This window comes from Ailuropoda melanoleuca, chromosome X (assembly GCF_002007445.2).
Source record: "Ailuropoda melanoleuca isolate Jingjing chromosome X, ASM200744v2, whole genome shotgun sequence".
Classification (NCBI taxonomy): domain Eukaryota; kingdom Metazoa; phylum Chordata; class Mammalia; order Carnivora; family Ursidae; genus Ailuropoda; species Ailuropoda melanoleuca.
This window is the reverse complement of record NC_048238.1, coordinates 32,379,261-32,402,145: the sequence shown is the minus strand read 5'-3', so window position 1 is coordinate 32,402,145 and position 22,885 is coordinate 32,379,261. Positions and strand designations below refer to the sequence as shown.

The following is a 22,885-nucleotide window of genomic DNA, read 5'->3' as shown; positions in this document are numbered from 1 at the left end:
TTTCCCTTTATCCATATTCCTCTAGCTGTTGCCCTCTATATCTCCACACTGCATTGCCAGTCTGTCACCACACAATGATAGATTGTGTTATCCTTATATTTTTCAAAAGCTCTGCAGTTGTTCTTCTGACCCCCCCGACACTTCATTGCAACAGCTCTGATTAAAGTCAGCAGAATCCTTCTAATTGCATAATTCAATTAATAATTCTTTCCCTGACATTCCACACCACTAATCACTCTCTCTTCGAAACTGTGTATCAGTCAGCTATTGCTGAATCACAAACCACTCTGGAAGCTAGTGGCTTAAAACAATAATCACTGACTGTTTCAACATAGGTGTGCAGGTCAGATGGAGGTTGGTTTATATAGGCTAGGCTTAGCTGGTGGTGGCTTATCCTTCTGCTGTGTCCAGTGAGCTACCCAGGCTAGTCCTTCTCCTTGCAGAGATGTGAGAGCACAAGCCCAGTTGTGCAAACTGCTTTTCAAATCTGTTTGTGTCACATCTGCTAACACTCCATTGGGTAAGGTATGTCATGTGGTCAAGTCTAGAGTGGGAGGGCACTGAAAATTTACATAATACCAGGAGTAGATATAAGGAGGGTGAAAAATTAGTCATTAGTGTAATTTAGCTACTCTATCACTCTGTGTATTTTTCTCAGTGTGTGATATGACTTCTTCTATAATTGCTTTTTCTCTTTCTTTTTCAGGGGCTCTTCTGATGCCCACCCCTTGGATGTGAGTGTTTCCCAGTATTTCAACCTTGGTGCTCCTTTTTCTCCTCACTCTGCATATCCCCTCCCCACCATATTCAGGAGTCCTACTTTTATATCTCCACATGTACCCTTTCTCTAGCCAAATGGAAGCATTTGTAGTCTTCCGCATGCATTGTACTTTTTCATACCTCATGCTTTTGAACATTCTGTTACTTCTTCCTGGCGGTTTCACTGCCCTTAGCCTGGTTATCATCTGCCCTCTTCCACGAGTCAGCTCAGCTAAAGCATCACCTGCCCTGCATCCCCCATCCCTCAATGTCCAGGCTAATGGTCCAACATACCAAGCCATCAACAAACATTTGTTGAGATAGCTATTTGAAATAAAAATATGTATTTAATTTTATTCCAAATTAAAAAAATCAAAGTCTGCTGGGCAAAGACAAACCACCAAAATTTGTTTTAGCCTACGGAGATGAAAGGTGACACAGAAACAGATTTGATACTGCTTTTTCCTCCTACTTGTCTTTAAAAAAAATCACAATGTGATATGTGATAGCTGGAAGTGAATGATTCATTTTATTTTGACCTCAAATATAACCTCCAAATGATAGGCCTTAAACAGTTTTTTTCCCCCTAGTGGATGACATACTATTTTCTGAAGTTGACCTTCACCTTCCTTGTTTATATAAATGGCTGAATGCTTTTCTTTGGTAAACGCACACTGTGTCCAACCATGTCATTGGTATCTAACATGTACTATGTAATGTTCTAGTAAGTATGAAGGAATAAGTAAGTATATTTCTATCAAAACATTTTCTCTTGCAGCATCCTCTTCTCAAGTGGAGTTTTATTACTAAACTTTCTGATAAATAATTCACTGAGAAATTTACACGTTCGTAGTCCCTTGGTAGCACGGCACAGTATGATGCCATAAACTTGACAACTGGTCAAGGACAGAGACTGCGTTGGCCTAGAAGTAAACAAGCAACTACAGGTAGTTATTCCCAAAGCACCACTGCTTTGTGGATGAAAGACAACTATGTGAGTAAAAACTCACATAGGAGAGTTTAAAAGGAATAAAATAAATGAAGTGGAACCATAAAACATTCTGGGTTTTGTAACACCATTCGACCCCACCACACGTCCCTCTTAGCTCTCATTCATTAAAAAAACAAAAACATTTATGAATCAGGCATTCTCTGCTCTAGTAATACAAGAAGCAGAATAGACCAGGTCCCCTGGGAGGTTTACACTTGTGTGACAGATACAAGACAAACAGGTGGGCAGTTACAATAAACCCTAGGAGTGAGATGAAAAACAAAGGAGAAAGAGGAAGAAAAGTATTTTTTGCAGCAAGGCATGCAAGTGTGTTCTCATGGCAGGTGGCAAGGAGTGAAAGGAGGCCTCATATGATGGATTCCATTTCTTGGTCAAGTGGGAAGCAATATGCAGATAGTGACACGAAAGTTCTGGAGTCACAGGGTTGGAGAGTGAGAGAAATGTGTGTAAGAGCCGTGGTGGAGAAGCAGCGTTGAGCAGACCGGAGAATTATCAGAGGTTTCCCCTGCTGCTCTGAACTCTGCGCTGCGGGTGGAGACCGCAGAGTTACAGAGGCCCCCAGTCGGTTCACTGAGGGGCGTTTTCTACCAGCCTGATGTAGGCAGAAGAGAAAAGGCAAGTGAGTTGGATCCATTCAAATGTTTAATGTCTAGCCAACAAAGAATCGAAGAAAATCATAGCTTTTTTCACTTCGTGATGGTTCCTAAAAGAAACAGTCAAAAACCAAATTCTATAATGACTCTGGGAGAGATGTCGCCACTGCCCCGTGCAAACCCCCCAGTGAGGGCTTTCTTCCCACCTGAACAAATTCGGGCCACATGGACTCGAAGTCCTCACCATAATGACTGGCACTCTCCCAGCTCTGAACTCCCCCCCTCATTCCATCAAACATTAAGTAGGGGTGAAACAGAGGTGAGACCTGGGGGGACAGAAACCTCTTTCTGAACAATCTTTATTGTTCTCCATGCCCTTGTCTGTGTCTGGAAAGAGACAGTTGGGCCTCGAATATTTCCATCAGTGCTGATCCCTAAGTTTTATAGCTTGGAATAGAGGAATGGGAAATGTGTTTAATCGTGTTGTCCTGGCACCTGGTTCAACATCTGTATCTTCCACATCTTGACCTAAGGAGGAGGATATATAACGACAATCGTTACGATGAGAAAAATACGCACGATCCCTTCACGTCAACTGAGGTCAATCCATTTATGTTTATATTTGATTATGCATTGAAAACTAGGGATGGATCATGTGTTGAATAAGCGTACATGATTAGCGTTAGCGCTTAGCAAATGCTTTGTTATGTGGAAACCAGGGCACAAAATGCCCATTTTGTTCATATTCAGTGTTATTTTCTCCCTGCACAAAAGTTGCTTTGTTTTAAAATTAACCACTTTAAAGGTTCTCATCTGGCCTATGAATAAATATTTATAATGTGCTTTGACTATGAAGAGGGTCATTAGCATATAAACTTGGACAATGAATTATTTCCTCTGATAAGGACTCAGATTTGTGAAGAGCAAAAATGACTAAACTTAATGGAGGCATTTTATGCTTGTAAATACCTTATCCGGTCCTTCAAAAATCATCAAGATATGTCCTTTATGAGACATGGTTTAGAAGAATCACAGAAATTAAGAGCTGGGTGAGACTTAATAGTTTCCTTGCACCTGTTCTTTCTCTGAATCAGTACAGAACTGACTCATGAAGCACATTTATTTTTTAACCAGTTTATGGTTCCCTTCAGGGCAATAAAGCACTATAGTAGACAACAGGGTCACATTCTATACCCTGAATCAAAAGGTCAGCATTTCTTTCCACTAAAAGAGAGACACTAAATAAGATTTTATTTTCTCTGTGATGTAAGGATTTATTCTGACTGCTGAGATTTGTTTCAGGTTTGTAATTTGTGCATGAGCTGGGACGTGGATTACCCATAACGTGAGTAAAATTTTTTGTTTAACGAATGGTTCAAAAATTGCCGCCTTCGCTAGAGATGGCAAGAGGAGGGACCAAAACACACAAATAAATGAATCCCCTAAACCTTAGCCAAAAACGTTCTCATGGTTTTCCTGCAACTGTGTGAGTAGGCAGAGCATACCACAGACCTAAATGTAATTTCATCTTTTGCTGCATGAACAAGTACCTGATAAAAATTCATGGCAGAGACTATGACAGGAAAGAGAGGAAAGAACATAAGCTAGATATCTCATATAGAATCTATGAGTCTGCAGGAAAGGCATCAACCTGTATAGGTAAGTCTTTCCTTTTCTTCCCTGGTGCCTACGTTCTTCCCCCTAGCCAGGGTGCTAATCATGGTACAGCAAGCTAGGCTTTGTACTCAGATATCCCTTTTCACTCACGTCCCCCTGACCACCCCAAATACCAAAAAGCCAGAAAAGGACATCAGATAAAAGCCCCAGAAGCTGATAAAAACACTGTCCACCAGCTGCGATACCAATACCAAGCTTCTTATACTCCTAGGAATGCACGCCTCCCCGGCTTCTAGGCCCACAGCATGATGATATAATGATATAATGAAAGCACCAAGTAAGAGAGAATCCTCCTTGCTCCTTAGATCTGTTTTTCTTTTCAGTCATCTGACTTTCTTACCCTCACTCTGTTTCTTCCCATCTCACTTCTCCTAAAACCCTCACCACAGTAATTCTTTGACCCCATTTGGACCTTGGATGCCACGATCCTATTGCTTTTTCACTGTTCATTGCTACTTGTTTGGCTTGGAATCCGTGATCTATCAGCACACTCCCCCTCTGAAAATGCCTTCAAATCCCATGATCCCCTCTTCCTCAGTTAAAATCACCTGGAAGCATCCCAACCCTGGTTAATCCTACTATTCTCCCACTTCCAAGAGCTGAATGTGACTGGAGCCCGAGGCCTCCATAACTGGTTCCGCTTTGAAATTAGGACCACTCTGTTCTGCTCTGAGAAAACACAATGTTCTCTCTCATGTAACTTCCAATTTTGAATCCAACTTCTAATCTAACTTTCAAGTTCCTTCTCACTTCTTTACGTCATTCAAATGATCGCTTAAACATTTTTTCAGAGGAGCCTTCCCTTATCACCTCAACCAAAATAGCCTCTCCCCCATCACACTTCATTCCCTTACTTTGCTTAAATCATCTTTGTAACACTTCTCACTACCTGATGTCCCATACACGTGTATACATATATACATACAAATATAGATAAATGCCATAGAGTCAGGGAGTTTTTCCTGTCTCTCACCTTCAACACTATTATTTGGTGTAAAATAAGTTTTGTTGTGGGGCACTGCCCTGTGCATTGTGGGATGTTTAGCTGCGTCCGGGGCCACTACTCATTGTATGCCAGCGGCATCCACGCTAGCTATGATGGTCCAAAATGTCTCCAGACGTTATCAAATGTTTGTAGGAGCCTGAAGGGGAAAAATCGACCTGATTGAGAACCGCTGCTCTAACAAAATGCCTGGCATATAGTGGGTGCTAAATGAACATTTGATGAATGAATGAAGGGCCAAATCATAGGTCACAAAGAAGCCCCAAGAATTAATATAATTTATCGTTCTAACTTCCAGCAGAACTATGTTTAAGTCTTAACCAGAAAAAACGAACTGACCTTGTTTTAGGGGGAAAGAAAGGATTTTTCACCAAATGTCCTCAACCCTGACTGCATGTTATGATCACTGGGGGAGGCTTTTGAAAAACTACTGATGCCAGGCTCCTCTCCAGAGCAATTAAATCAGAATCTCAGGAGGTGGGGTCTAGCCTAATTTTTAAAACCTCCTCTTATGATTCTGACTTGCAGCCAAGGTTCACTTCCTGTACTTTTCAATCCTCCAAAGACTCATTCCATATTATAGCGATCGTCACAGATTGGACATTTCTCCTCACATGTCTATACTGGCAATCAGTGCTTTTGAAAGGAAAAAAAGTGTATATGAGCATAGTAGCTTCTTGCTCCATTTATATCTTCTATTCCCTGCCCTATTGTTGATCCATGTTCATCCTAAATAAAGCAATTTAAAAATTAGTGTTCTACTCTTGGTAATTAGTTCTGTTAATTAGGAAAATTGTATTACCTTGTAATTTTCTTTTGTAATAATGTTGTCATATTGGGACCAGATATTATAAAGGCCTTAAAAGACCAGTACTGTGTGAAAGTCTTGATTTATTAGGAGTTCGCATACTAGAAACAAAAGGATTATAGATGCAGATGCCCGAAACAGAACCCATAATGAAGCAGGGTTAGCACTACAAATTAGAGAGGTCCACCAATATCTATACAACATATGATGGTCTACTAGTGAGAACATTAATACTGTGATTTTAAGTGTCTTATTCTAGTACACAGAATTTTTCATTCCCAAAGTGGTACCTCATAACTTTGAAAACGAACTCTGGTTCTCAAAGATGAATAGTTCTGAGTGAACTAAATGCTTTCTAATTCTAGAAAAGGTTTCTTATAGAAGTTACCTGTTTCCCTGTGATTATAAAACAAGTAGGCATAATATGTCACCATATTGCTGTAATTTGGGTATGCAAAAAATCCCCAAAAGGGAGAAACAGTCTTCCTGTATGAATTACAAATGCAGCTTTTCTGCAGTGACTTGGACGTGCCACACAATTTAGGAGAACCTGGTAACAAAGTGCACATTATCAAGTAAACAGGCCAGTTTGATTCAGCCTAGCTCATAAAATGAGAGCAGAGAATGGAAAGGCCTGAGATTCAGAAGCCCTGGGTCCAGTTAATAACTACATGCCCTTGCCCAAATTATGCCACCTCTCTGAGCTCCAGTTTTACTTGAAAAATAAGAGAGTTGGACTAGAATACTAATGAACCTTCCAACCTTGATTTTGGACAGTAAAACAGAATAGTGGCTGTGATAAGTTGAGTAATGCATCCCCTGCCCGCCCCCACTTCTCCTCCACAAAAGACGTCCACCTCCGAATCCCTAGAACCTGTGAGTATGTTATCTCATGTAGTGAAAGGCATTTTGCAGGGATGATTAAGTTAAGGGTCTTGAGCCATTTGGAGACAAAAGACATGAGGATGGAAGCAGAGGTCAGAGAGGAGAAAAGATAGTAAATTGCCAGCTTTGAAGATGGAGGAAGGGGTCATGAGCCAAGGAATGCAGGCAGTTTCTAGAAGTTGCAAAAGGCAAGTAAATGGATTCTCCCCTAGAGCCTCCAGAAGGAACGAAGTCCTGCAGACCCATTTTAGATTTCTGACCTCCGGCACTGTAAAATAAGTTTGTGCCGCTTCGAGCCGCGAAATTTATGATAATTGGTTACAGCAGCAATAAGAAACTAATTTAGGTTAAGAACATGGGTGCTACTATCAGACTACTTGAGTTTAAATCCTTCTCTATTATTCACTGGATAGGTGAGCTTCCACAAATGACTTCGACTCTCTGTACCTCAGTTTCACCTTGAAAAATGGGACGATAGTACCAGCACCAAACCTGCTGGGTTATTTTGAGTTTACATGAGGAAATCCTTAGGATCATCTGGAACTTAGTTATCTTTAGATAAATGTAAGCATTTTTCTCCTAATTTTATAATTTAATTTAGGATATTTGCACCTCGTGTCCTATAAGTCAATTATTTCTTTCTATGTAGTCATTGAGGAGGACGGGTGTAGGAGCATTTACTTTTAAGAGTTGTGTTTATAACATTTCATTTGATCCTTACAATCAATCATGAAATAGGTATAGTTTTAGGTTTTCATACGAGGCTGTGGGAGGTCAATTCACCCAAGTAATGTAGCTAGTAAGTGAGAAAATCAAAGCGGCTTGTTCATTATTACATTTAACTGCACTTATTGGCTAGGTGATGATGAAAGAATACGTGCACATAAACATAGCAGTGGGTACTCAACCAATACTGCGGAGTCTAGACTAACACTAGGTCACCCCATCTGACCCACACTGTCACAATCCCCAGCGCTTCACCACCCAACACTTGTTTCCAGAAAGGTCGGAGGCAAAGGGCAGACGCCTCCCACCACGCAGAACGGTGTCCACGCTCCCGACAACGTGGCGCCGCTACAACACAAAAGCGGGGCCTTCGTGGGGACCGCCCCGGTACATGAGTGGAGGTGGGGCCTCCCCGGAGGCCATTGCGCGGCTGCGGAGTTCGACCCGCCCGTCGCTCCGCCCCGCGGGAGAATCGGCGCCACCATGGAGGAGTACCACCGCCACTGCGACGAGGTACCGCCCCTCGGCCGCCTGCGAGCGACCCCCGCCCTCCCCGCCTCGGCGAAGCGTCTCGGCCGGGTGGTCTCCCGGCGGCCCCGAGAGCCGGGGTGCGGCTCCCTCCGAGCCCTGGTCCTCCCCTCCCCTTGGGGCCGGGACCCGCCCCGCCCGGCCCCGGCCCCCCACCCCGAGGCCCTGAGGGTGGGCTGAGAGTCCGGGCGGCTGGGGGCGGGCGGGGAATCGGGGCCGAGAGATGGAAGGCCGGACTCGGGGTGCGTAGGGTGGGGATGGGGTGTCGGGCGCCGCCCGTCTGAGAGACGGGCCTTAGGAACCTGTCTGCCCGGCGGCTTCCTCCGCCCCTTGGCGTCCCCGAAGCAGGTGCCGCAGCCTCGCGAGCGAGGCCCTGATGGCAAGCCGCTCCCCGGCACTCTCGCCTGGGTGGGCTGGAAGGAGGTGCTTCATGGATTACGAGCCCTTGCTTACTGACTTAGGCTTCCCGGCACCTCACCAGAACCCCATGATGTCGGTTGTTATCTTCCTGTTACTGATGGGGACTCTGACTTTCATGGCGACTAAGTGATTTGCCCAAAGTTAAAACTGCCAGGAATGACAGATGCTCCTTTTGAACCCAGGCCTCTCACTACACACCTACAACTCCGGCTCCGCTTAACCTCAAGGAGGATAAGGCCTTTTGGATCCCAGCGTAACCTGTGACAGGCCTGAAGGGCAGAAAAACAAAGACATTTTCTGTCCAGTGGTAGCCACAGGTGAATGATGCAGTGAAATGAAAGTAGGCACGTGGAGGAGGTGCCACAGAAAATGGTGTGTTATTAGACCCCTAGAAAGGGCTTCTGCTCCATCCATCTTTACGTGGGATTCTGCTGAAGCTATAACCACACATAAATTCATTAGTTCTGTGATGCAGGTAGCACACACACTTGTAGGTTAGTGGGAAAGTATTCTTATTTTAGAAATTGAGGCACAAGCAGTTTCACTCTCAGACTATCCCCCGACAAGTGGTAGTCTCTTAACTCCTAAGAGGGTTCTGCACTGCAGTACTTCCTAAATATATTTTAAAATAAATAAAATTACACGTGTTACCATGGCCAGCCAGTACTACCTGATTATTTGGTGACCTTCCAAATAGAAGTGAAATGGACATCATTTAATTTGTAGGCCATTTTTGAAAATAGATAATGACCTTAATTTAAGGTAAAATGATAGTTTTGGGAGGGTCAAAATGTGAGACCTGTTTTCATAATCCTAATTGTTTAGGATTTTATTCCTTTGCTGTTGGGGAATTCTCTGGTGTAATTAAATGAGTTGAAAATATTTTAAATCTATACTCAAGATGATACTTAGTTCCAGGATTGTTTTTTGAACTAATTTTAAGTTGCACAGTGGGATTTACAAAAATGGTGATGTCATAAAGCACCTAAAACGTCTCCATGGAAACAAATCATGTATTACCTGAAGAGTTTGGGTTTAGATTGCAATCTTATCACATAGCCTCGTTTTCTACTCTAGGACACTTGGATGTCATTAATAATTGCTTTTAACTCAGAATTCTGTCAAGCCACTCCACAGCAAAGATTAAGTTGCCAGGCCTATTATAGTATTAAAGTGACATTAATTTAGATCAAGCATTTTCATAATCTTTAACTCAGGAAAGACACATTTTTGCCCCGCATAAGTTAAAAAACAAAATTGAAGAGTCTATTAGTCTCTTCTCATGGACCACCTCATTCGTACTTGGTGTGGCCTTTTCCTATATACTGATGTATGTGTATACATCTTTATATCCTTCTCCTGCTATTTCCTGAGCTTTACAATACAGAGCTTCTCAATCTAGGACATTCATCAAATTCACCAGTAAAGCACCTTTAAAAAAATGTGGTTGCCCAGGCTGTGCCCCAGACCTAATGAATCAAAATCTCGAGGGAGGGAGGGAAAGCATTCTGCAATTTTAGAAGTGTTCTCGGTGGGATTATCAGCCTCGGTAGAATTGACTCCCTGTATCACTATGGTCTGCTGTCACTAATACCTGCCCAGACCAGCCTAGGGTATTCTGTGTGTTTGTCACAACTATAAATAAAAGACCGTCTGTTGAAAGCAGCTGTATCTTTTGTTTCCCCGCTTTAGGTTGGCTTCAATGCTGATGAAGCGCACAATATCGTTAAAGAGGTGAGTTATGCATCACGTTCATCTTGAAGCTTGCTGCACTGACTGAAATTTTAAAAAGCTCTGTTTTGACTTCCAGTAAAAGTTAGAAACCTTACTATTAAAACAAGATTTTTAATATTTACTCACTTTTTATAGGGGTGCTTCATAGAGACGGGCCTTAGAAAGGTGTTAAGGTGTTTTGTTGTATGCTATCAGGCATCCTGGAGCTTACTCTGAAAGTGATATTGGAGTATTAGTCTAGAAAACTGGTTTGCTGTTTTGTAAAATTGATTTTCTGTCTTTTGAATAAAAGAACTTTTATTCCAGTAGGCCAAATATTATTTTAAATGTTAATGTGTGTGAGAGATACACACACACATACTTTTATATAGGTAAATTATATCTCAGATATATGTCAAAAGACACTAGAAATAAGCTTGTTTAGCCCAATTGGAAAAATAACCACTTAACATCTTATAGACACTGATATGATGCTAAATCAAAACCTTAAGAAAAGTATTTAAGACATCAAATCTGGTCCTCCTAGTAGGCAAATAGACAAGTTCTATTTGGGAATCAATTCTGGCAGAGGAACTTGAATTACTCTAGTGGTATCACATACAGACTACACGGTGGGTAAGGTGTTTAAGAACGCTTTTAATAGTCCTGAGTCATTTTTCACTGTGCCAAATCCTAGGGAAAAAATGAGCTGGCCTAGAAGGCAACCTTGTATTGTAGGTATGGTGGCTGGGTCTGTGTCCTAGCAAGCCCTATCTGCCTTTAGTCTGGGGTGGATTGGCTTGCCCTCTGGGCATCGAGCACCTCCTCAGCCCATCCTGAGACAGTGCCTCACCTGTCTGAATGTTCTAGGGCACAGGCTCACCCAGAACTCATCCAGGACTGGCCTAGTACAACTAGATCAACCCGAGGTCTGAGAAAGCTAGACAGGCACCTGAAAATCCTGCTTATTTGAATAGTTCAGACTCACGTATTAGAACTAAGTAGTACAGCGTGATGACTCTAATTAACAGTATTGTATTGTATGCTCGAAAGCTGCTGAGAATAGATTTTAAATGTTTCCACCACAAAGGCAAAGAGTGGTAATTGCATGGAGGGATGGATATGTCAACTACCCTTATTGTGATCATTTCACAATGTATCTATGTATCAAATCATCACATTGTATACCTTGAACTTACACATTATTATATATCAGTTACATCTCAGTAAAGCCGGAAAAAATAAAATAACAGCAGCAATAAGGATGATGATGATCTGTAACTCTGTGTTTGTGCTTACTCTGTCTCAGTCACTGTACTTGAGCGCTTGACATTCATGATCTCACTCCATCCTCACTACAACCTGATAAGGTGAGGCTCTTATGTCTAGGGATTAGGAGAATAGGGGCTCCGACAGGTTAAGTCACTTGCAAAAGGTCATGGTGAGTAGGTGCCAGAAGTGACCTTACAGCCTAAGTTTGTGATACTAAACCAGTGCTCTTAATCAGGCATCAGAAGTGGACGTGAGCAAGCACTGGAAAATTATTCAACTGTCTTGTGCTAGAGCACCTGAAAAGTGGTGTTTGTTGATCTACTTTTAGTGGCAGGAGGTGGTAGCTTTCTAGCTAAGTAATTACCTAATATAAACAAAAATGTAATTCTTACACGTGAGAATTCTGTTTTTAAATTGGACTCCTTCTTTATTTCTAGCGTCTGAAACCTAGTTCAAATCCCAGCTGTTTCAAAGCCAGCCTTTAATCAATTACTATCACCCTTTCTTAATCTCCACTCCCTTCCATAATCCTTTTATGACATAGTTTATCATCCTCGATTAGTGTTTCTTGTGTTGCAGATTTCTTTTGTTAGCTTCTCTGCTAGTTCTTTACAACAGAGGCCCTGTCCTGTTTATCATTATATGGCCCATAGTATCTCATAGAGTGAGATAATACATGAAGGAAGGCTCTGAAAATTCTAAAACAGCTAGAGATAGGGCATAATAAATATTTACCAGATGCATATTTTCTAAGATGCTTTTTGGGGTTATTTTTTGTTTTGAATAAATTTTTGCTGTGATTTTTATATGTCTTTAACTGTCCTCTGCCCTTTTAGTGTATAGATGGGGTCCTGGGTGGTGAAGATTATAACCAGAACAACATCAACCAATGGACTGCAAGCATAGTGGAACAATCCCTGACCCATTTGGTTAAGTTGGGAAAAGCTTATAAATATATTGGTAAGTAGCAGTGTCCTTCCTCACTAGTTTACTCCCCTCTGTCCTCACAGTCTTCTCTGAACTTAGAGGATGTAGATGAGTGATAGACAAGTTGGATTCTAATAGGATATGAAGGATTTCAGGCTTATGCATCCAAAGATAATATTTGGTAATACCTAAAAGATGGAGCTCTTTGGCTACTCAGAAGCCGTTGAAGCTCCTGCCAGCCACCTACCTGTCCTTGGTAGCAGCACCTTTTACATTGGTATCAGCTACCGCCTTCCACCGAAACCCACTCAGCCCTACCGTCTGAGCTCCGTGCCTCAGAACGGTGAAGCGCCACGTAGTAGTTGTTTGCAAAGTGTAATCTTTTCTTCATTTTTGTGTCTGGGTTATGCCCATGGAATGAGGCACGTGATTTGGCCCAGATTTTTCCTGCAGCATAATCACCAGGGGTTATGGCAGCGGGCAACTGACTGGATCCAGTGGGGTCAAAATTATGGTGGTAGATAACCAAGAGGACTTATTTTTTAAATCTCTTTGCTGAATGCTTTGTTTTCTGTTCTTTTTACAGCTTGTAGAGCTCTGAACTCAAACACTTAGATATCTTAGATATCTTTGCCTTTGTCAGTGTTCTCACGCTGCAACTTTATTTTTAGTGACCTGTGCAGTGGTCCAGAGGAGTGCCTATGGCTTTCACACAGCCAGCTCGTGTTTTTGGGATACTACATCTGATGGTAAGGGACCTTAAGCTGATTCATACAAAATCCAACTTCTGGCAGGGTAAAACAGTACACTTATTATCAAACGCTTGTTTATCGCTAATTAAATTTCGAAAAGGCTATCAACAGGATCGCTTTGTACCTAGCAACAAGTATGCCTTCAGAGAAATGTGAAATGTGAAGATATAACAGATTGCAGGAAATAAGATATTAAAACCGATGAAAAATGTGTGTGTGTGTGTGTGTGTGTGTGTATTCCCTGGCCATTTTGATATTTTGCTGATAGTTCAAAGTCCTTTTTTTGTGTGTTTCAGGAACCTGTACCGTAAGATGGGAGAACCGAACCATGAACTGTATTGTCAATGTTTTCGCCATTGCTATTGTTCTGTGACAGACTAAAAATGTTCGGCCAAAGCCATTAACATGAGAATTTGTCAGTGTATTCTTTCTAAAAAGAGTAGTAGTTACTTATTAATGTGTTAGATGACAAGTGTGCAATATGCTTCAGAAGCTACCAATGAAGACTGAATATTATAAGCAAGCAATCTCATAGTAAGTTGGAAGATTATCTCATATTCTATCCAGCATCATTTAAATAGAAAAAATTTATTGTTGGCAAAAAACAAAAATATGGCATGACATGAAAATACAATATTATATTTACACCGGCTTTTCACTACCATGTACCTAAGAAGATGGGGCAATCCGTTCTGATAATAAAATTCTTTTTCCTCCAGAGAAGTTAACAGGGATAAATATATGACCAAAAAAAAGCTGCAAAAGTAAATCTGGAGACAATACTAACTAGCTAACACTTCTTAGTTTTTCATTTCTTCTCCTCACTTAGTTGTACATATCATTTAGTGGAAAATAATTCTGTTCGTTTTTTTTTCCCTACCAACTATTATTACGGTAGCAACCATCATTGACTTGTTTAATTTTTCTGACAATTGTCCAAACAGTTTTTTAAATTTTAAATTCTTGGATTTACATTTGAGGGCCAAATAAATCTGGTAACCTGAATTCCCTAGTTCAACAAAATTCGTGACAGTGTGTGCTGAAAAGTACATGACACTGACAGCTGCCTTACAACTGAATCGGTTCACATAGTTAGCTAACATTTATGGAATCCCTATTGTATGCATATTTCTCTCTTAGCATTATAATTATCAACGTACTGTGCAAATTCTAAGTTACTTTTGGCACCTGTTCAGTTGAACAGCTAACATGTTTGGGGAAGAAATAAAGAATTGTTTTACAAGAAGAAAATGAATCTGGTTATCCATGTAGAAAATAAGCAAAATGAAAAGCACTTATTGCTGACAGAGAATTATCAATACCATTTTAAGCATTGCTCCTAGCAAGTAAAAAAATGCATAAAATATGCAACTCTTAGTTAAAGGCCTTACTAGCAGTGTAACTATACAGATAGTCAGTTTTGTCATTGGTTTAGTTATAACCATCTGTAAATAATTTAAATACTTATTACATGGGGTTCAAATTGAGTGAAGTATAAATTAAAAGTATACAATCATTAGCAGGTTAATGAATATCTCAGGGCTTAATAAAATGTAGTTAAATTTATTAAGAAAATAAAAGATGAAAAATTAAGGTACACATTTGGTCACCAAATGCGAAGTCAATCTGGTTATTTAACCTGGAAAACAAAATTAATTTTGCATATTACCACTAACACTAATATACATAGGGAGTGGAACCACAATTCCTTGCATTTTGAGGGGAAAGAAAGGTTTAATATTAGTACTGACAATATTAAGATAGTAGATAGTATTCTTGTAGGAATGAAATGTGCATGTGTGATATATTGCTGAATAATTGTTCAGTGTTTAAGAAGAATATTAAGAAAATACAAGGATAGAGTCATGCGGTGATCTACATTTTTGGCACATCAAAAATTCTCATAGCCATTACCTTTCTTTTACTTTGCGCTGCTGGCTTTTGTGCCCTTGAATATTATCATAGTGACCAAAATATCTGTTCGGTTAAGGCTTGCTTTTGATTATTGTTATTGAAGCCTGGTTTTAAAGGAATAATAATCAAATATACCTCGTGAACTTGCTATCTGCTCTGTTTTTATTTAAAATACAATAAAGATTATCTTCCTGTGCTGTCGCTTCTTGCGTGATCATTGAATAGTTAAAGAAATGGCATTGTGCTTGCTTTAAAAAATTCTAAATAGAAATAAGGGAAAGGAATGTCAGACCACATAGATACAGTGAACAGAATAAATACCATTAAAATAGCAACCCAAACCCAGTATTCAACATTACAACGTAATTAATAGCTTCCATTTTACGCCTTTTACTCTGTGATCTTAACACAAAATTTTACTTTTAAAAAGTCCATGTAAAATACATTCTGTAACTATTTATTAGCTTTTAATGACTATTTTTGGCAAGCAATTTGTCCTGTTTGTCAACTTTCAATTGAGTTGTTGCTGTTTTTTTTTAATTAAAGACTTTAAGTATGTAAAATTAGTGTATTCAAATGTAAGTACTAACTTGGATTTTTGTAAAACTGCAATTTTATGTTTGTAAAGTGCTAGTGAGCTGCCTTAAGTTGATGGCAACATCTCATTACATTTTCTCTAGTAAAAAGTACTTTGCTCTTCTCCCCAAGCTGGATGTTATCTAATTATGAGTCACTGAAAGCATTTCACCACCTACAGTCATCATCACATTTTTAAAGTAATCTTAAAATACTGTAGATTTTATTTTCAAATTTTGAGTAAAAAATTTTTAAGAACTCATCTGTTCCTGGTCTCTTAAAAGTGGGAGAAAACTCTGACTTTATATGACAAAGGAAGTAGTTCTTTTATATAGCAGACGCCAAAGCAAAGTTTGAGAGATGAACTGAAAATTGCAGCCCATGTGTTAGAATCTACCCAGTGGGAATTTGTTTTAAAATCCAGAAGATGGAGCTATATTTGTGGCTAGAAAGATTCAGTAAAATTGACTTTTGTGTCTTTGTGACATTCTCTATAAAAGGATCTTTTTTTAAAATTTTTTCTATTTTTATTTTTTCAGGATCCCTGTACTCTAAAAGCAGGTAGTGTTTATTACCTTGTGCTTTTTTTTATAATTTTTATTTTGTTATATTAGTCACCATACAGTACATCCCCAGTTTTTGATGCAATGTTCCATGATTCATTATTTGCATATAACACCCGGTGCACCATGCAATATGTGCCCGTTAAGGAAATTAAGGAAATACCCATCACCGGGCTATCCCAATCCCCCACCCCCCTCCCCTCTGAAGCCCTCTATAAGAGGATCTTAAACACTCAGCTCGTACAAGATTTAGGTGGCCATCAACCATATACATTAAGTGGTCCAGGAGATTCCAGTCCACCATGTCTAGTTGCAAACCCTGTAATTCTCACTGAGGTTCCACTTAATGTCCCTCTATAACATCCTTGGGTATGTAAGATATAGGGACAATCCAGGACTACTTAGAAATGACCTGCACTGCACTGCTTCATGAAAAGTGTCTCTTTCCAAAATGGCTTCTAAGGATCTCAGGGATGAAGCTGGGAATTTGAATAGACACTTGCAGCACCACTGGTGTGATAACATATCTTCCCTACAGGACTCGAAATGGGCAACCCCCCCCCCACCTCCACCCCCACCCCCCAACTCTGGGATCCCTTAAAGGTGTAGACTATATCGGGAAGTTTCTTTGTAGCTCTGCTTCACCAGGTCAGGGAATTTGATGCCTGGGCTTATCCAGTAATGTATGTTTGACTTTCTTCATGCCAAAATACGTACCTTTTTATTTTACTGAATGCTTCATCTTTTTAGGTACTTTTTTTTTTTAATGTGAACGCCAGCTTTTAACGAGATAGTTCAGTCTGGGTTTCTCAGGGCAGAGTTTTACATGAGCCAGTAATAAAAGTTCTGTCAACTCATTTTCATCCCCTTTAATACCTTACAGAGAAAATCTGCATGAAAAGTATTAGATTTTGGCATGTACCGACCTTTCGTTTTGTAGGCCAGGAATTTGAGTTAAGCTGCATGAGCGAACATAGCCTTCCACAGTTAATGCTCATACAGATAACCACCCAAAATGATCAGGGTTAGAGTAATGGTTTCTTCATCAAATTAAAACAAATTTCTTCTGTAAAGGGTCATCTAGAAAATACTTGAGCCTTTGCAGGCCTTTGCAGCTCTTCAGGTATGCCATCGGAGTATGAAAGCAGTCACAGATGATGAATAAGTGAATGGGTGTGACCGTGTTCCAGGGAAACTACAAAAACAGGTGCCAGGCTAGCAGAGTTTACCAACCCCTGTGTTAGAGGAAGAAGTGTTTCCTGGCCACTTAAAAAGTTAGATGTTAATGGATCTGAGAACTTTTTTTTCCCTTTTATTGTTCTCAGTTACAAACAAAGGGACTCAAAGCATTTTTATATGATGTTTTTGTTATCTTGGACTCAGAGGGACCTTATCAGTAAGCCAAACCTGTACTCTTCACAAAAAGAAAGAAGGGCTACAAAACGTTTCCAAAACTAAAGTATTCCTTTTTGATATATATCATCTAACTTTTCACTAGTTGACAGATCGTTTTATAGCTTATGGGAGTTCATTTTACCGCCTTACTTTAAAGAACATTATTGTAAAAAGTCAACATTTTGTATTTTATCGATTTTTGCTTTTTTTGTGGTGAAGATTGTAGAGAATCTTCCACGCATACCAGACATGGCAGTCATGACCCATTCAATGCCTCCTGTTAGCAGAAATCACACACGAGAAAGTGCAGAGCCCACAGATGAAATAACCCTGCCTCATAATTTGGGAAAGGGGATGTTCTTTACCCAGGAATGGCTATGTATTGCATTGGCATGAACACCTGACCCAATGATGGCTTATCTATAGATTGATTCTTAATCCACAGGATTGCTGGGGTACATTAAGTCAAGCAAAGTAGTTCCCTCTGTGGATCAGAAAATAAGGAGCATTAGTTAGTCAACAGGAGGAAAAGGGAGCAGAGAGAGAAGCAAAAGTCTTGTCAAAGACTGGTGGCAGAAAAATCACCACAGCTTGCCCTCTCCTCTGTCTACCATCCTTCAGTCCTTGGAAGACAGACCAAACTCCAGTACCAGCAGCAATTGGCAGACAGAGTGGTGTATTAGGCCAGGAGCAGGTCGATGGGATGGTCTGGCTTAGAATCACTAACATAGGGTGATAAAAAGAAAAAAAAAAACCCTGTACACAAATGTTCCTGACAGGTTTAATATTAATAGCAAAAAACCCCCTAGAAATCACTTAGATGTCCTTCAGTGGGTGAATGGTTTAAGTAGGTACCAACTATGGTACCTACATGGAATAATACTCAGAAAAAAGGAATACATTATTGGTATAAGAACTTGCATGAATCTCAAGAGAAGTGGGCTGAGTAAAAATGTCAATCCTAAAAGAATACATAATATATGATTCCATCTATACAACATTTTTGAAACATCTTATTGTTTTAAAGATTATTTTAGAGAGAGAGAGAAAGCACATGAGTGGGAGGAGGGGCAGAGGGAGAGAGAGAAACTCAAGCAGATTTCCCACTGAGCACAGTGCCTGATGCAGGGCTCAACCTCCTGACCCTGAGAACATGACCCGAGCTGAAACCAAGAGTCGGATGCTTAACCAACTGAGCCACCCAGGCTTCCCTTGAATCAACACTTTAAAAACTGGAGAACAGATTAGAGGGTGCCCGAATGTAGAGATAATAGGCAGGAGGGAGGAAGGTGTAGCTGTAAAAGGCCAGCATGAGGAATCCTTGTGGGGTTGGAACTGTTTAATATCCTGGCTGTGGTTGTGGACACACAGATCTACGTGTCATAAAATTGTGTAGAACTGAATATACACAGATGAGTACAAGTAAAATTGGGGAAATCTGAATAAGGTTGATGGACTTATCAATGGCAATATCCTAGTTGTGATATTGTAGTATAGGTTTGCAAACTGCTACCACTGGAGGAAACTGGGAAAAGGACACAGGGGATCTATCCATATTATTTCTTATAACTGCATATGAATTTTAATTACATCAATAAAAATTTCAATTAAAAATGAAGATGAAACATAATTTCATACAAAAAACATTTAAAAAGGCAGGTCGACTTTTGGTTGGTTTTCATGACTGCAAATTCTCTACCAACAACGTGCCCCCTTATTGCTTACTCCCAGGGAAGACCACTCCCACTACTCCCCAGGATATACCGCTAGATAAAGACATACTAAAAGAAAAAGTGAGATGCCAGAACAGCCAAGCTGCTCTGTCATAAGCCAGTCTCTCAATCTGGAAAATTCTGTGTTGACTCCCTTAAATTTGGCCTCCCGAATGATTTGTTGTAACAGGGATATAATTACACTTAGACCAGACAAGTGTTAGCTTTCCATAAAGTCTATCACAAGTGTGGAAGAGGGCTGAATTATTTCCAAAAAGATCGGGGTACTTTTTTTGCATACTATATTTTATTTATCCATCCATCAGTCGATGGAAATTTGGATTGTTTCTTAGTTTTTGATATTATGAAATTGTCATCCTGAACATTAGAGAACAAGTTTCTTTGTGGACATACATTTTCAATTTCTCTTGGGTACATGCTTAAGAGTGTAATTGCTGGGTCATATAGTGTGAAAGGTGCAGTGAGTATTGAATGGGATGCCACTAAGAAATCAGCAATGCCCACTACCTTTCCACAAAGAAACGCACTCCCACGTTATTTTGAAATATATAGCCATCTTGATATAGTTTCTGTTTTCCCTCTAGGGATAGATACGCATGTAAAAAATGGTTTACTTTCTCCTTAACTCTTATATTAGTTTCCTATTGCTGCTTATACTTGGTGGCCCCAAACAAAACGAATGAAGTCTCTTAGAGTCCTGGAGGTCTTAAGTCCAACATGGTCTTACTGGGATAAAAATCAAGGTTTAAGCAGGGCTGCATTCCTTCTAGAGGCTCTGGGAAAGCATCTGTTTTCTTGCCCCTTCTAGCTTCCAGAGGCTACATACATTTCTTGGTTAGTGGTTCCATCATCAAAGCCAGAAGTGTAGCATTTTCAAATTTCTCTCCTCTCTGACCCCTGCTTCTGTCCTCTCCTCCCCTGACTCTGAGCCTCCAGCCTCCACCTTTCCCTCCCTAGAACCCTTGTGATTACATCAGGCCCACTCAGGATAATCTCATCCTCCCAAATTCTTTAACTTAATCACACCTGCAAAATCCGTTTTGTCGTGTAACATTTTTACAGGTTCTAGAGATTAGCATGTGGATATGTTGGGGAAGTCATTATTTTGTTGAGTACAACTCGATTATCACATGTTGAATGTCAACGGACTTGATCTAAGTATCAGAAAAGCAATAGGGAACAATGGGAACTGTAATGTATTGGATAGCACATGCCCCTTCAAAGAGGGAAGCTACGTCTCAGCTCCAGCCATCACCAACATTTAGAAACAAGGTCTCAGGCTTCCTTAATCCTCCAGTTTTGCAAGAAATTCAGAAATATTTCACAGCATAATTGATCTCTCAATTTCAAAATCTCAGTATTTTTCCACATTGGATTTTGGAGTTATGGGGCCCAATAAATTGTATATCTCTTTCCTACTTGAGTTTGGAACAAATTAAGAGACAAGAAAAAAAGGATACAATCAAAACATCACCTTTCTGTTGGAGAATAGGACTTACCTGAGGACAACTGGTCTTTTTAATATTTAACCTCAGAATTTGAATTACCCCCGAGTCCCAAGCAGAAACATACTCTCTCCTGTGAATCGGCTACAAAGAGGAAGGTAAGAAGCAGCTACTCCACTTCCCAAGGCAGCAATGAGTAAGGGAGCAAAGAAAAATCAGTAATGTTATACGAACTGATAATTCCACACATGGGGAACCATATGAAAGGAAACATCATGAGTGGAAATTCAGCACCGCTCCCTTAACACTTGGCACTGATTCTTAGGTTTTTAAAGATTTATTCATTTATTTTAGGGGGGAGCAGAGGGAGAGGTAGAGAGAATCTCAAGCAGGCTCCCTGCTCAGCACAGAGCCCAACAAGGGGCTCGATCCCACAACCCTGAGATCATGACCTGAGTGGAAACCAAGAGTGGGGCGCTCAACTGACTGAGCCACCCACGTGCCCGGATTCTGAGGTTTTTAAACACTGTGTAGCCTGACATTGTCCAGGCCGAAGAAAGCATGTCTGTAGGTCAATATGGCCCATGGGTCATTAGTTTGTCTCTGTTTCATGGCCTACCCAGGCCCTACCTTCCCCTTCCATACTCTCCCAGTCTCTTCCACTGTTTGGCTAATGGCCAGACTCTGCACTTGCTCCACAACGGTCAACAGGCAAGGGGAGAAAATTAAGTCAGCCATTGTCTAGACTTAAGGCCAAGTCGGTATGTCTGGAAGCAGCTGCTATTACTGAAACATTGATGACGTGAGCTGCAGAGTTACTGCAGAGCCATTGTTCTAGGAATTGTTAGTATGCTCTCTTCGGAGGGCGGTTCGGCAGCATCTATCCAATGTCTAAGTGTTACATCCCGTGAGTACATTTCTTAGAATCTATACAACAGAAATAATAACATTAATGGATTAAGAAAAAAACCCAAGAATTTTCCTTGCCATACTGTTCGTACAAGTAAATTTACAAAAAGAAAACAACTAAAACGTTCACCACGAGGACTAGAAATAAGTTATGGAGAAGGAAAGAGGAGGTATCACGTTGGACTTTTTGGATTATAGGTTAAAAACAGTTAAACAGTTACATATTAATTTATAAAACTTAATTTAAATCACACATGAATACATTTTTATGTGAAGCCCTTGCAATATAACAAAAGCTTAACAAGCCCCTTGCCCTCCATCTTGTCCCCTTTCGATTCCCCACCTTGTCATCCACTCTCAAGGCTAATAAGAGGTAATAATTGCTGTAATTTTGATGTATATAACTCCAGGCTTTTTTCCACATTTATATACATATGTGCACGTACCACTGGAAAATTGTATATAATAGATATGATTCTGCAGACTGCTCCTTTTAGGCAACAGTATATTGTGGGGATTTTTTTCATGTTAACACACACACAGCCACCTTGTTAAGTTTAGCTGGTATACTGCATCATATGGTATGGGTAGGCCATAGTTTATTCCTTTCCCTCCTGGTGGACAACTGGCTAATTTCCAATGTCTCGCTCTTACAAACAATACTGACCTGAATATCTTTGCCCAAACCGCCTTGTGTCTGTGTGCAAATATTTCTCTAAAAATATCTTAGAAATAGTTATTGGGTTTTAACATGTACACCTTTTAAATATTAATATATTGCATTTCTTCTGTAATTTAAAAATCTGTTTTAAGACAGAAAACAATTCAGACTCTTGAAAATAGCAAGCAAATATATTTGCACATGGGAGGAAACTTTCCCTCCCCTGGACATGCATACAATGTACACAAATAAATAGATCCTGGGCCAGCTCTTAAAAGAAACTCAGTAGCAAAAAAGGAAAAAAAAGTGTGTTATTAGGCAGAAGTAAGAAGCACATGGTGAAGAATCCATCCAGGGGATGTAGATGGCTCCAGCAAGGGGAAGCTGGCAGTGGAGAAGTTAGGAACACCCAGACTCATGGACTAGAAGGGAATGGGGTGAGAAGGGTTCATCATAAAGTCTTAGAATCCTAGAATTGGAGGGGACTTTGAGGTTGCCTGTACTAACCTCCCGGCCACAACAGAAATTCTTTCTACATGGGGCGCCTGGGTGGCACAGCTGTTGGGCGTCTGCCTTTGGCTCAGGGCGTAATCCCGGCGTTATGGGATCGAGCC

The 22,885-nt window shown here is 40.3% G+C and overlaps 2 protein-coding genes across 2 annotated transcripts in view; one reads left to right on the top strand and one right to left on the bottom strand.

The window, feature by feature from the left end:
* Positions 1-22,885, bottom strand: part of SYTL5 (synaptotagmin like 5) — a 305,352-nt gene that overhangs the window by 267,811 nt on the left and 14,656 nt on the right. The window lies entirely within an intron of this gene.
* Positions 7,850-15,190, top strand: DYNLT3 (dynein light chain Tctex-type 3). Its single transcript, XM_034649231.1, has 5 exons — positions 7,850-7,976; positions 10,104-10,145; positions 12,233-12,356; positions 12,995-13,072; positions 13,372-15,190. The coding sequence occupies exons 1-5, from the start codon at positions 7,947-7,949 to the stop codon at positions 13,446-13,448; spliced, it is 351 nt and encodes a 116-aa protein (XP_034505122.1). The 5' UTR covers positions 7,850-7,946; the 3' UTR covers positions 13,449-15,190.

Excerpts from the sequence above, each read along its gene's own strand:
- DYNLT3 (XM_034649231.1), top strand. The coding sequence starts at position 7,947 with ATGGAGGAGTACCACCGCCACTGCGACGAG. Across the intron at positions 10,146-12,232 it reads CGCACAATATCGTTAAAGAG|TGTATAGATGGGGTCCTGGG; the intron begins GTGAGTTATGCA and ends CTGCCCTTTTAG. Across the intron at positions 13,073-13,371 it reads TTGGGATACTACATCTGATG|GAACCTGTACCGTAAGATGG; the intron begins GTAAGGGACCTT and ends TGTGTGTTTCAG.